The sequence below is a fragment of the Cervus canadensis genome, chromosome 18 (genome assembly GCF_019320065.1).
Source record: "Cervus canadensis isolate Bull #8, Minnesota chromosome 18, ASM1932006v1, whole genome shotgun sequence".
In the NCBI taxonomy this organism is placed as follows: Eukaryota; Metazoa; Chordata; class Mammalia; order Artiodactyla; family Cervidae; genus Cervus; species Cervus canadensis.
The window spans coordinates 38,305,470-38,319,836 of NC_057403.1; the positions used below are offsets into that span (position 1 = coordinate 38,305,470).

The following is a 14,367-nucleotide window of genomic DNA, read 5'->3' on the forward strand; positions in this document are numbered from 1 at the left end:
GTGATTTATGTCAGAGAATGTTTTGCCTATGTGCTCTTTCTTGGAGTTTTATGGTGTCATGTCTTATATTTAAGTCTGTAATAAATCATTTTGAGTGTGGTGTGAGGGAGTGTCCTAACTTCACTGGTTGATATGTGGCCAACCCCTGTTTTAAATCACAAGCTCTGTGAGGGTGAGTAGCTCTGTCTTTGCCCCACATTGTCTTCTAGAGCCCGGTCTGTGCTTGGGACCACCCCTCCTCTCACCAGGGCACTGATCTTTCTTTAGCTGACCCTGCTTAGCTTCCAGGAAACTGACATGGTGAGATTTTAAAGCACTTGAATGGAGTTTTTCTCCTCAGTGAAAACTCTTGGAATACCTAACCCATCTCCCTGTTGTCACGTGTGAAATTCCACCACTGGAGCCTTTCCTTTCAATGGAGTGGTTTTGACATCAGCAGTCCTTTGACACAGGAAGATAGTTCACTAGTTACTCAGTGTAGCTCCAAGCCCTGGGAAGGTGACTGAGGATGGACGTGTTTGCAAAGGGATGAAGTGAGGGTTAGAGTCATAGATCCTGCCCTGGAGGGCAGGCTTGGGTCAGGCACCTTGTTACGGCTGTCTTAGAATCTGGGGAGTGGATGGCCTGAGAGAAAAGGGGTTTTGAGGAGCTCAAAGGCCTCGACTAGAGATGGCAAGCTGTGGCCTGGATGATGAGCTTTGTCACCTGCACAATTTTGTAGATGTCTGCTCAGGTCCTGAAGACCTCTCAGATGGGCAGATTTAAAGCAGCCTTGACTGGTCCCACCCTAAGCCCTGAGCCCTCAGACTACACTGGCCTCCTCAGCTGTGCATGGGGTGGTATTCGGGTCACAGACCAAAGGCTGGGAGAAGAACGAACCCTTGTGCGCACCATTACTTCCACCACCACCGTCATCTCCACTACCACCATCACCTCCACGATCATCATCATCGCCCCCACCACCTTCCCCTTCCCAATCACCACCACCACACCGCTTTCTCCTTGCCTCGTTTCTCCTAGTCACTGCCTCCACCAGCTCCACTGTCTCTCCCACCATGACCACCACCCTCACAGCCATCATCTCCAACCCTACCACCACCACCACCCCATCAGAGTCTTTCCCATCACCACCAGCGCTGTGGGCTGCCTGCCGCCAAGGCCTCTCCTGCTCCAGGGCCCGAGGCTTACCTTGCCCACGTAATGGGGCAGCGAGTCATTTCTCTCTTCGTCGATGTGCATCTGATTCCAGATCCAGTCTCTCTTCTGGCGCCGGTGAGCGGGCAGCGAGCCAGGGGTGTCGGGTCGGCCAGGGTTGACGGCTGCTGCAGCTGCTGCCAGCAGGCCCAGGTAGTAGGTGGCCCCTGTGGCCAGCAGCATCACGAGTACCTGCATCTTCCCAGGAGGGAAGGCTGGGTCTGAGGGAAGAGGGGAGACGCCATCAGGTCGCGTGGGGTGCGAGCATCTCTGAGGGAGCACTGAACTGTTTAACCCTTCGTCCTCCACTCTCTGCTCAGACCAGCAGAACCAGAGCCTGTTCCTGCCCCCACAGAGCTCCCAGTCCAAGAGGGGAGGGCGGACATGGAAACAACTCCTTCTTAAGGGTCGCATGTGCTGGTGGGGAAGCAAGCGTGGGTGACGGGGAGCCCAAAGGAGAGCTGTAGGGGAGATTTTCTGGAGGAGAGGGTGATGCTGATGTGAGCGAGAGCTCTCGGAGCCTTGTGCAGGGGACACCCAGCTTATCCTCATTTCACATGTGGGAAACCTGAGGCACAGACATGTGATGTTCACACTGGAGTCAATGGTGGGACTGAGCCTAGAGCCCAGTTGTCTGACCTCAACAGCCAACATTTATCAATAAATGTCATAAAAAAATTAAAATGTCACCAGAATGATAAATATCAACTTTATATGTGTTATCTCACTTAATCCTCCCAATAACCCTGGAGGTGGGTATGTATAGCCCTCACTTTATAGATAAGCTGAGGAAAAGAGGTTTAGTAACATTTCCCAGCTCACCCAGACTCTAAGCTGCAGAGTCAGACTCAAACTGAGTTGGCCTGGCCCCAAAGTATCTGCTTTTTCTTTCTGCTTTCTCTTGTCCTAGCACCTGCTGTGGGGTGGGATTTAAAGGCTTGTCTGAGCAAATATGCCCCCCGGCCGGCCCAAGAACCCCTGTGGCAGCGCTGCTTTGATGCTGTCTTCAGAAGGCTCTTAAGAAAGCTGGATGTCTTAACCCAGAGGGTCAGGCCCTCACCAGACCCGGAGCTCACAGTTGGTGATCAGCTTAGGAGCTGTCACGAGAGCAGGGGTGGGGTGGGATGGGAGTGTTGAGAGGCTGGGCTTACAGGACCAGCTTCATAGTGTATGGGGTCCAGTACACAGTGGAAACATGGGGTCCTTTTTACAAAAATTATTAAGAATTTAAGGACAGAGACGGAAGAACATGAAACTCAGGACGAGGTCCTTTTAAGCACAAGATCCCATTGAAGGCAACCCTTGGGGTGTGGGATCACCCTGGATGAGGAATCTGGGGTCACACAGAGAGAGGGCCTGGCTTCACCCTGAGTTCCAAAAGGAAGGGGGATTTTCTCACTGTCCCATGGAGGGTGTCACTGTGCCCTCTCAGCCCTGACCCCTCAGCCTATACCCATGCTGGGCCCCGTGTGACTGACCTGTGGCTCCTGGGAAGGTTCAGAGGAAGAGGGGTGCTGCATGGGAGAACCAGGGCTCTCATCTGGAGAGAGGGAGGGACCCACTGGGTGCTGGGTGGGAGGCCACCACCCTGGCCGTCTCCTGCCCTGGCTGGAGGGAGGGGCTGGATTCTGCACAGCACAGGAAGTTTCTAAACTCTAGTAACATTTTCTCTGAGACAGTGGCGCCAGGCTGTCCTCCGTGATGGCTGAGGGTGTCTGTAGACTGGCTCCTGGGCCTGCTGATCTTAGCACCCAGCATCCCTGTGGCCCCTGCTGAAGGCCCGGGAGGAAGAGGGCTTGCAGGGCTGGGGTGGGACAGTGCCTGGAGAGCAAGTGCCATGTGCCTGGGAAGGCTTTTGGGTTCATTTCCTCAGTCCTAAATGAGGCGGTTGAACCGAAAGGGATCTGATGCCCTTTGAGGTGGGCTGTGAGAAGGGCAGCTGCTCCAGGCAGGAGGAGGGCAGTGAACAAAGGCACGGGGAGCTGAGAGTCCTGCCAGGAAGCTGTCCTAACTCAGAGGCAGTGCAGCTGTGACCCCTGGCCAGCCTCACGGGGTTCAGGCCTGATAGGTCATTTCCTTCTTTGCCTGGAAATGACCTGCATGTCTTACTGCTTTCTGCATCCCTCAAGTGAGAAGTGACTCAAGAATGAAAAAGTAGGAAAGGGTGGGGGGGGGGGGAAGGGATAGTTAGGGAGTTTGGGACTGACGTATACACACTGCTATGTTTAAAATGGATTACCGGACTTTCCTGGTGGCTCAGTGGTAAAGAATCTGCCTGCCGAGGCAGGAGACACCGGTTCAATCCCTGATCTGGGAGGATCCCACATGCCGCGGAGCAACTCAGCCCATGTGCCACAACTATTGAGCCTGCGCTCTGGAGCCCAGGAACCAGAACCACTGAAGCCCTGCGCCCTAGCGCCCATGTTCAGCAACAAGAGAAGCCACCGCAATGAGAAGCCCGTGCGCTGCAACTGGAGAAAAGCCCGTGCAGCAACAAAGACCCAGCACAGCCTAAGTAACTAAATAAAATCAAAAATAAATAAGATGGATTACCAACAAGGACCTACTGTATAGCACAGGGAACTCTGTTCAATGTTATGTGGCAGCCTGGATGGGAGGGGAGTTTGGGGGAAAATGAATACGTGTATACATATGGCTGAGTCGCTCTGCTGTCCGCCTGAAACTATCAGAACATTGTTAACCAGCCATACTCCAATATAAAAGAAAAAGTTTTTTTCTAAAAAAATAAAAAAGTGAAACACACAGAAGTGAAATTGAGAAAGGGGAAGAGAGAATTCTCAGGCCCCAGGGCAGGACTAGGTCCCGAGGCCGAGCCCAGAGGGAACATGAACGGAGCCTCTGCTGTGTGCTCAGCGTTAGTGGCAGCAGTGAGCAGGAAAGACAGGACGTGTCCTTGGGGAGTGCACACTGTCGTGGGGACCCCAGGAAAATAAGGACATGAGGAAAAGCATCAGCTGCTGATCAGAGGTCCTCAGGGAATTACGCTGGGAGGCACAGCAGAGGGCGAGGGGGCAGCTGGCTGAGACTCCCAAGGCCAGGGAAGGCCTCTCAAGAGAGATGACTACTGGGCCAACATCGGAGTGTCAGCCCTTGGAATACCAGGGGAAGGGAGGATATCCCTGGCAGAAGGACCAGCAAGTGCAAAGGCCCCAAGGTAGAAAAAAATGGTTCCTTTGTCTGAAGAAACAAAAGAGAAAGCCCTTGGGTCAGATAGAAATGAGCAATTTGTGAGGGCTCCAGAAGAGGTGACCGGGTCAGGATGGTAGGCTGAATGATGACCCCTCAAAGATGTCCATGTCGGAGGAGCCAAGATGGCGGAGGAATAGGATGGGGAGACCACTTTCTCCCCTACAAATTCATCAAAAGAACAATTGAACACAGAGCAAACTTCACAAAACAACTTCTGATCTCTAGCTGAGGTCATCAGGCGCCCAGAAAAGCAGCCCATTGTCTTCGAAAGGAGGTAGGACAAAATATAAAAGATAAAAGGAGAGACAAAAGAGCTAAGGACGGAGATCCGTCCCGGGAAGGGAGTCTTAATAGAGGAAGTTTCCAAACACCAGGAAACCCTTGTGCTGGTGGGTCTGGGGGAAGTTTTTGAATCTGGGAGGGCAACCTAACTGGGAGGGGAAGAATAAATAAAACCCACAGATTACATGCCTAAAAGCAACTCCCAGCAGAAAAGTACCACAGACGCCCGCATCCGCCACCAGCAAGTGTGGGCGGAACGGAGAGGAGCGGGCGGCATTGCTTAGGGTAAGGACCGGGCCTGAGTGCCCTGAGGACAGTCAGAGGGAGCCTTTGTGAGTTACCAACTTAAACTGTGGGATAGCAAGAGAGAGAGAGAAAATTAACCGGCCCGAACACACTGTCGGCCGTTCGCAGAACAAAGGCTCTGAGCAAGTCCAGAGAAGAGCTCGCAGGCTGTGGACTGGCCCAGCCCCGCCGGAGGCAGGAGGCAGGGGGGAGGGGAAAGGGGCAGGCTCGGCCCAAAGGACCGCATCCCCTACCACACTGCAAAGGGGCCTCCAGTTTCTAACCAAAGACTTCCTGAGATTCTGGATGGTCAACATCCGCCGGGAGGGTCGCGGCGAGACACAGGGTGCACGCACCCGACTGGCGCGGGTGGGGACTTGGGCTGGAGACGCGGAGGGGAGAAAGCACACGCACCTGACTGGCGCTGGCGGAAGCTGAGGCTGGGACTGCGGAGGGGAGAAGGCGCGCCGCACCCAGGGAGAGTGCGCCCGTCGAGCTCCTGGCTGCCTGAGCCGCTCGGGCGGGGAGGGCACAGAACGCGGCGCAGCCGAGTCCGCGCTTTTGTGGAACACCCGAGGGCTGGAACTGCGCGCAGCGCAGGGCACGCTCAATATAGAGCAGCCGGGAGCCTGAGCAACGTAGACGGGGAAAGCAGCGCCAGTCCCTCCCCACAGCGCAATGGAACTAGCAACCTGAATAAGAGTCCACCTCCGCCTGCCTGTGTCAGGGCGGAAAGTAGCACTGAAGAGACCGGCAAACAGAAGCCAAATAAACAAAGGGAACCACTTCAGAAGGGACCGGTGCAACAGATTAAAATCCCTGTAGAGAACACCGATTACACTGGAAGGGGCCTGTAGATATCGAGAAGTGTAAGCGGGAACAAGGAGCTATCTGAAACTGAACTGAACCCACACTGACTGCAACAGCTCCAGAGAAATTCCTAGATATATTTTTAGTTTTTTTTTTTTTAATTAAAAACTTTTTTTTTCTCTTTTATTTTCATTTAAAATTCCCTATTACTCCCCCATTACTCCTTAACTTTCATTTTCATAGATTTTTATGATTTTTTTAATTAGGGAAAAAATTTTTTTCTTGTTTTTTTTCCCTTTTTCTCTTCTTTTTTCTAGTTCCATGCACCAGAACACCGACGCAAGCTTCCCTAACCAGGAAACCTTGACAAGCCAATTGTCTAACCCCACCCACTGGGTAAAACCTCCACAGTAAAAAGGAACCACAGACCTCCAGATTACAGAAAGCCCACTCCAGACACAGCAGTCTAAACAAGATGAAAAGGCAGAGAAATACCCAACAGGTAAAGGAACATGAAAAATGCCCACCAAGTCGAACAAAAGAGGAGGAGATAGGGAATCTACCTGAAAAAGAATTTAGAATAATGATAATAAAAATGATCCAAAATCTTGAAAACAAAATGAAGTTACAGATAAATAGCCTGGAGACAAAGATTGAGAAGATGCAAGAAATGTTTAATAAAGACCTAGAAGAAATAAAAAAGAGTCAGTAAAAATGAATAATGCAATAAATGAGCTCAGAAACACTCTGGAGGGAACCAAGAGTAGAATAATGGAGACAGAAGATAGGATAAGTGAGGTAGAAGATAAAATGGTGGAAATACATGAAGCAGAGAGGAAAAAAGAAAAAAGAATCAAAAGAAATGAGGCCAACCTCAGGGACCTCTGGGACAATGTGAAACACCCCAACATTCGAATCATAGGAGTCCCAGAAGAAGAAGACAAAAAGAAAGGCCATGAGAAAATACTCGAGGAGATAATAGCTGAAAACTTCCCTAAAATGGGGAAGGAAATAGCCACCCAAGTCCAAGAAATCCAGAGAGTCCCAAACAGGATAAATCCAAGGTGAAACACCCCAAGACACATATTAGTCAAATTAACAAAGATCAAACACAAAGAACAAATATTAAAAGCAGCAAGGGAGGAACAACAAATAACACACAAAGGGATTCCCATAAGGATAACAGCTGATCTATCAATAGAAACCCTCCAGGCCAGAAGGGAATGGCAGGACATACTTAAAGTAATGAAAGAGAATAACCTACAACCTAGATTACTGTACCCAGCAAGGATCTCATTCAGATATGAAGGAGAATTCAAAAGCTTTACAGACAAGCCAAAGCTGAGAGAATTCAGCACCACCAAACCAGCTCTTCAACAAATGCTAAAGGATCTTCTCTAGACAGGAAATGCAGAAAGGTTGTATAAACGTGAACCCAAAACAACAAAGTAAATGGCATCGGGACCACACCTATCAATAATGACCTTAAATGTAAATGGGTTGAATGCCCCAACCAAAAGACAAAGACTGGCTGAATGGATACAAAAACAGGACCCCTATATATGCTGTCTACAAGAGACCCACCTCAAAACAAGAGACACATACAGATTAAAAGTGAAGGGCTGGAAAAAAATATTTCATACAAACGGAGACCAAAAGAAAGCAGGAGTCACAATACTCATATCAGATAAAATAGACTTTCAAATAAAGGATGTGAAAAGAGACAAAGAAGGACACTACATAATGATCAAAGGATCAATCCAAGAAGAAGATATAACAATAGTAAATATATATGCACCCAACATAGGAGCACAGCAATATGTAAGGCAAACGCTAATGAGTATGAAAGAGGAAATTAATAGTAAAACAATAATAGTGGGAGACTTTAATACCCCACTCACAACTATGGATAGATCAACTAAACAGAAAATTAACAAGGAAACACAAACCTTAAATGACACAATGGACCAGCTAGACCTAATTGATATCTATAGGACATTTCACCCCAAAACAATCAACTTCACCTTTTTCTCAAGTGCACACGGAACCTTCTCCAGAATAGGTCACATCCTGGGCCATAAATCTAGTCTTGGAAAATTCAAAAAAATGGAAATCATTCCAGTCATCTTTTCTGACCACAGTGCAGTAAGATTAGATCTCAATTACAGGAAAAAAATGGTTAAAAATTCAAACATATGGAGGCTAAATAACACGCTTCTGAATAACCAACAAATCATAGAAGAAATCAAAAAAGAAATCAAAATATGCATAGAAATGAGTGAAAATGAAAACACAACAACCCAAAACCTATGGGACACTGTAAAAGCAGTGATAAGGGGAAGGTTCATGGCATTACAGGCTTACATCAAGAAACAAGAAAAAAGCCAAATAAATAACCTAACTTTACACCTAAAGCAACTAGAGAAGGAAGAAATGAAGAACCCCAGGGTTAGTAGAGGGAAAGAAATCTTAAAAATTAGGGCAGAAATAAATGCAAAAGAAACTAAAGAGACCATAGCAAAAATCAAGAAAGCTAAAAGCTGGTTTTTTGAAAAAATAAACAAAATTGACAAACCATTAGCAAGACTCGTTAAGAAACAGAGAGAGAATAGCCAAATTAACAAAATTAGAAATGAAAATGGAGAGATCACAACAGACAGCACTGAAATACAAAGGATCATAAGAGACTACTACCAGCAGCTCTATGCCAATAAAATGGACAACTTGGATGAAATGGACAAATTCTTAGAAAAGTATAACTTTCCAAAACTGAACCAGGAAGAAATAGAAGATCTTAACAGAGCCATCACAAGCAAGGAAATTGAAACTGTAATCAGAAATCTTCCAGCAAACAAAAGCCCAGGACCAGATGGCTTCACAGCTGAATTCTACCAAAAATTTAGAGAAGTGCTAACACCTATCTTACTCAAACTCTTCCAGAAAATTGCAGAAGAAGGTAAGCTTCCAAACTCATTCTATGAGGCCACCATCACCCTAATTCCAAAACCAGACAAAGATGCCACAAAAAAAGAAACTACAGGCCAATATCACTGATGAACATAGATGCAAAAATTCCTTAACAAAATTCTAGCAAACAGAATCCAACAACATATTAAAAAAATCATACACCATGACCAAGTGGGCTTTATCCCAGGAATGCAAGGATTCTTTAATATCCGCAAATCAATCAATGTAATACACCACATTAACAAATTGAAAGATAAAAACCACATGATTATCTCAATAGATGCAGAGAAAGCCTTTGACAAAATTCAACACCCATTTATGATTAAAACTCTGCAGAAAGCAGGAATAGAAGGAACATACCTCAACATAATAAAAGCTATATATGACAAACCCACAGCAAGCATTACCCTCAATGGTGAAAAATTGAAAGCATTTCCCCTGAAATCAGGAACAAGACAAGGGTGCCCACTCTAACCACTACTATTCAACATAGTTTTGGAAGTTTTGGCCACAGCAATCAGAGCAGAAAAAGAAGTAAAAGGAACCCAGATAGGAAAAGAAGAAGTGAAACTCTCGCTGTTTGCAGATGACATGATCCTCTACATAGAAAACCGTAAAGACTCTACCAGAAAATTATTAGAGCTAATCAACGAATATAGTGAAGTTGCAGGATATAAAATTAACACACAGAAATCCCTTGCATTCCTATACACTAACAATGAGAAAACAGAAAGTGAAATTAAGGAAACAATACCATTCACCATTGCAACAAAAAGAATAAAATACTTAGAAGTTTATCTACCTAAAGAAACAAAAGACCTATACATAGAAAACTATAAAACACTGATGAAAGAAATCAAAGAAGGACACAAACAGATGGAGAAACATACCGTGTTCATGGATTGGAAGAATCAATATTGTCAAAATGGCTATTCTACCCAAAGCAATCTATAGATTCAATGCAATCCCTATCAAGCTACCAACAGTATTTTTCACAGAACTAGAACAAATAATTTCACAATTTGTATGGAATACAAAAAACCTCGAATAGCCAAAGTAATCTTGAGAAAGAAGAATGGAACTGGAGGAATCAACCTGCCTGACTTCAGACTCTACTACAAAGCCACAGTCATCAAGACAGTATGGTACTGGCACAAAGACAGAAATATAGATCAATGGAGCAGAATAGAAAGCCCAGAGATAAATCCACGAACCTATGGACACCTTATCTTTGACAAAGGAGGCAAGGATATACAATGGAAAAAAGACAACCTCTTTAACAAGTGGTGCTGGGAAAGCTGGTCAACCACTTGTAAAAGAATGAAACTAGAACACTTTCTAACACCATACACAAAAATAAACTCAAAATGGATTAAGATCTAAATGTAAGAACAGAAACTATAAAACTCCTAGAGGAGAACATAGTCAAAACACTCTCTGACATGATCACTAGCAGGATCCTCTATTGACCACCAACCCAAAATAATTGGGAATAAGCAAAAATAAACAATGGGACAATGAAACTTAAAAGCTTTTGAACAACAAAGGAAACAATAAGCAGGTGAAAACGACAGCCCTCAGATTGGGAGAAAATAATAGCAAATGAAAGCAACAGACAAAGGATTAATCTAAAAATATAAGCAACTCCTGAGCTTAATTCCAGAAATAAATGACCCAATCAAAAATGGGCCAAAGACAAACAGACATTTCTCCAAGAAGACAACAGATGCTAAACAAACACATGAAGATGCTCAACATCACTCATACAGAGAAATGCAAATCAAACCACAATGAGGTACCATTACACGCCCAGTCAGGATGGCTGCTACCCAAAAGCTACAAGCATCAATGCTGGAGAGGGGTGTGGAGAAAAGGGAACCCTCTGACACTGTTGGTGGGAATGCACTAGTACTAGCTACTATGGAGAAGAGTGTGGAGTTTCTTAAAAAACTGAAAAGAACTGCCAATATGACCAGCAATCCCACTCGGGCAATACAACACTGAGGAAACAGATCTGAAAGAGACACTTCACCCTAATGTTCATGCAGCTGTTTATAATAGCCAAGCACAATGGAACAACCTAGATGGCCATCACGCAGACAAATGGCTAAGGAAGCTGTGGTACATATACACCATGGAATATTACTCAGCTGTTAAAAAGAATTCATTGAATCAGTTCTAATGAGATGGATGAAACTGGAGCCCATTATACAGAGTGAAGTAAGCCAGAAAGATAAAGAACATTACAGCATACTAACACATATATATGGAATTTAGAAAGATGGTAACGATAACCCTCTATGCAAAACAGAAAAAGAGACACAGAAATACAGAACAGACTTTTGAACTCTGTGGGAGAAGGTGAGGGTGGGATGTTTCAAAAGAACAGCATGTATACTATCTATGGTAAAACAGATCACCAGCCCAGGTGGGATGCATGAGACAAGTGCTCCGGCCTGGTGCACTGGGAAGACCCAGAGGAATCGGTGGAGAGGGAGATGGGAGGGGGATTGGGATGGGGATACATGTAACTCCATGGCTGATTCTTCAATGTATGACAAAACCCTGCAATGTTTGAAGTATTAGCCTCCACATAAATATGGGAAAAAAAAAAAAAAAAAAAAAAAAGATGTCCATGTCCCCCCACCCTAGTTGCCTTCCATGGCAGAGGACTTGTAGCAGATAGGGTCAAGTTAAGGACCCTGAGGTAGGGAAGTTTTCCTGGATAGACCCAGTACAATCACAGCATCCTTAAAAAGATGAAGGGAGGAAGATCAGAACAAGAAAAAAGGAGATGTGATGAGGAAAACAGAGCTTGAAGAGATATGGGCCCCAGACCAAGGAGTGCAGAATCGAGGCCGCCTCCCCAGTCTTTGGCCTGAGCAGTTGCGGGGCAGGGCTTTTGCTGAGATTTGGAAGATGGGTGGGTGGTCGTGCCACAAGGTCTGTGTGGGCTGTATCAGGTTGGAGTTGCTATGAGACGTCTCTGTGCCCATGGCCGGGACCTGGCAGAGACCCCATCTGCAGTGGGAGAGAAATCGTGGCTGGAGCAGCTACAGATAGTCATGTCGTGTGGCTGGTGCTCAGGCTGGGAGGCTGGAATGTGGAGGAGACCAGGGAGGAGAAGTGACCCAGGATAGCCCCACAGGTCTTCCCTCTTTTCTCTGTCTGGTGAGTTTGTCATCCGGGATTGAGCCCAAACAGACTCCTCTGGGGAGCCATCTCTGGTCTCCACCCTGCACCTCCTGCATCCATGGGCATCTTCCACTACATCATCGCCTGGGGTTGGTCCCAGGGCTGGGGACCAGTTCCCACAGTGGGGCTCAAATCACAGTTTCCTTCCCTTCCTGGAGAAGAGCTTTCCACCTGCCCTGTCTCCATCCTCCCTGCTCCCCAGGGCCCAGTCACGCATGGCACATGGCTCTCTCCTCTGTGGGCTGACGTGGAGCAGGGTGATGGTTGTGACTGCAGGCAGGCTCTATGGTTTAGAGAATGTCAGTCGCGTCGCATTGTCATTGTGTGACTGTACACGTGACACTTCACCTCTCTGAGCCTCAGTCTCCTTATCTGTACAATGGGAACGCTAGTGTCTGCCTCTCAGGGTTGTTTTCAGGCCTGAATTAAAAGAAAAAAAATCATAACATGGCCAAAACAGTAGGTAAGAATGAAACTAAGCATATATGAATCCTTGCTGACGCTCTGTTCTGCTCCACTGAGTAGTCAGCTTGCCACTTTCATTCCTTATTAGTCACTTGGCTAGGGGCTTTGCAGGTTCCCACCCTGCTGGATCCACTCCCCCTGCCCCTCCCCTGACCTCTGCCCTGTGTCAAGGGGACTGACCCTGGGCTTTCTGGCTTGAGCTTCAGATATTTGGCCGGTAGGGTCTGCGGCAGGTGTCTTGAGGATAGGAGGAAAGTCAGGAACTTCTTCCCCACTGCTCTCTGCTCTGGCTCCTGTTTCCTCCTGTGGCTGCATCTCTCCATCCTGCTGGCCTCTGTTACTCCCATCAGTCCCTCACTGGGTTCTGGAAACACCCTCCTCTCTTGGGGGGTCCTGGGGTGGCCTGCTTCCTGTCTCTGCAGGCTTCAACATCCCATTTGTTCCCATGATTAAGCTCACAGCTCTATGTTTCCTTCATAAAATCTCTTCTTTGGAATGCCAGGGGTAACTGATGTTTCCAGCTGGGACTCCATCTGATACAGTGAAGAGGACGCAGTTTTCTCTTTGTTGCAGCCTCTTGAATAGGGTAGTTGTCCTGGGGCTGACAGCAGGCAGCAGCCAAACAGACAAATAACCACACTGGCCTTCAGTACAGCAGAGGCTGCTAGTCATAGGCTAGTCACGTGGCTCACGGGAGACATCATCCTCTCAGTGGCTTTGGCTCACCCCCAACCCTGGAATGTTCTCTGAATGTGCAGAAAAGCTGCTTGGATCCTATTGTGTGTCTAGAAGAGGAATCTCTGCTGTGAGCCCTGGAGAGAAATCCCTTGGCACCCAGGACTGGTGCTTGCTCCTGTAGCGTCACCTCATGTCACTGGGGTGTCCCTTGCTGGGCTCTGCATGCTCAGCTCTCTGAGCAGTGAGTGAGGGGCCAGGACCCTGGAGGTGGGGCCCTTGGGAGAGGAGGACTGTGTGCTCCATCTCACTCCCCTGCTGGACCCTGGTGTGCTTGCCCAGGTCTGCCCTTTTTGCCAGGGGCATCATTCCTGAAAGCCTCCTCAGTGGCATACTGAAACTTCGTCTCACTTAAACCTTGCAAATTGTGAGAGAGTTGTCAGTAATCCTGTTTTGCAGATGAAGCTCAGAGAGGTAGAGGGAGTCCTCCTGGGTCACACAGCAGCAAGTGTTAGAGCCAAGATTCGAACTTAGGTTACCTTTCACCTCAAGTAGTGTTTTCCCCTCATGGCACTCTGTCTCTATCATGTAATAATAATCATCATCATAATAGTGGTAATAATAATAGTAATAATAAGAAGCTGTTCTCCATGCCAGCTTTCATAGATTCTATCTCATGTAGTCATTACATTATCCCCAGCATGTAGGAATTATCATCCCCACTTCACAGAGGAAGAAAGTGAGGCTCAGATAACAACTTGTAAGTCGTACATCTGGAACCCTCATGCAGATGTGTCTTTTTTCCTAAATCCTGAGCTTCTCTTACACCCAATCTCAGAGGGACCTGTGGGACTTTTCCTTCTGAAAAGCCCCATCTATTTCTGTCTTTTGCCTTTTCGGTTAGAAATTTACCTAAATGGGTGCCGAGGGGAAGAGTTGGTCATGAAATTGTTCCTGTTCATCCTACAGTTGGAGAGGAAGTCAGCCGGCAGGATTTGTTGGACCCACAGCTGGAAACAGAATTGCCCTTGGCTGTACCTCTGGAGGTGCGGTTAGCGCACAGCTGGGGTCAGGCTTATTTTAGCCCTTTCCTCTCCTGTAAGCAGAAGTCATGTCTCTTGGTGTTTCTCACAAGTTTTCGGAGAGATTAGGCTGTTGATAGTTGGGTTTGGGTTCCACAGATATGCAGAGGGACTGAGGAGTTTGGAAGTGATGTCTGTGCTGAGAAATGCCCACCAAGCAGCCCGGGAACTTGCCTGACAACAGCCTTGGGGATGGGGGATT

General features: G+C 47.0%; 1 protein-coding gene across 2 annotated transcripts in view; it reads right to left on the minus strand.

Moving 5' to 3' along the window:
• CDH5 (cadherin 5) overlaps nt 1–14,367 on the minus strand; it is a 54,290-nt gene that overhangs the window by 22,676 nt on the left and 17,247 nt on the right. For both annotated transcript variants that reach the window (XM_043435722.1, XM_043435721.1), the window contains exon 2: nt 1,189–1,415. In XM_043435722.1, the coding sequence (XP_043291657.1) occupies nt 1,189–1,392 (204 nt within the window). In that variant the 5' untranslated portion in view covers nt 1,393–1,415. The remainder of the gene's footprint in view (nt 1–1,188; nt 1,416–14,367) is intronic.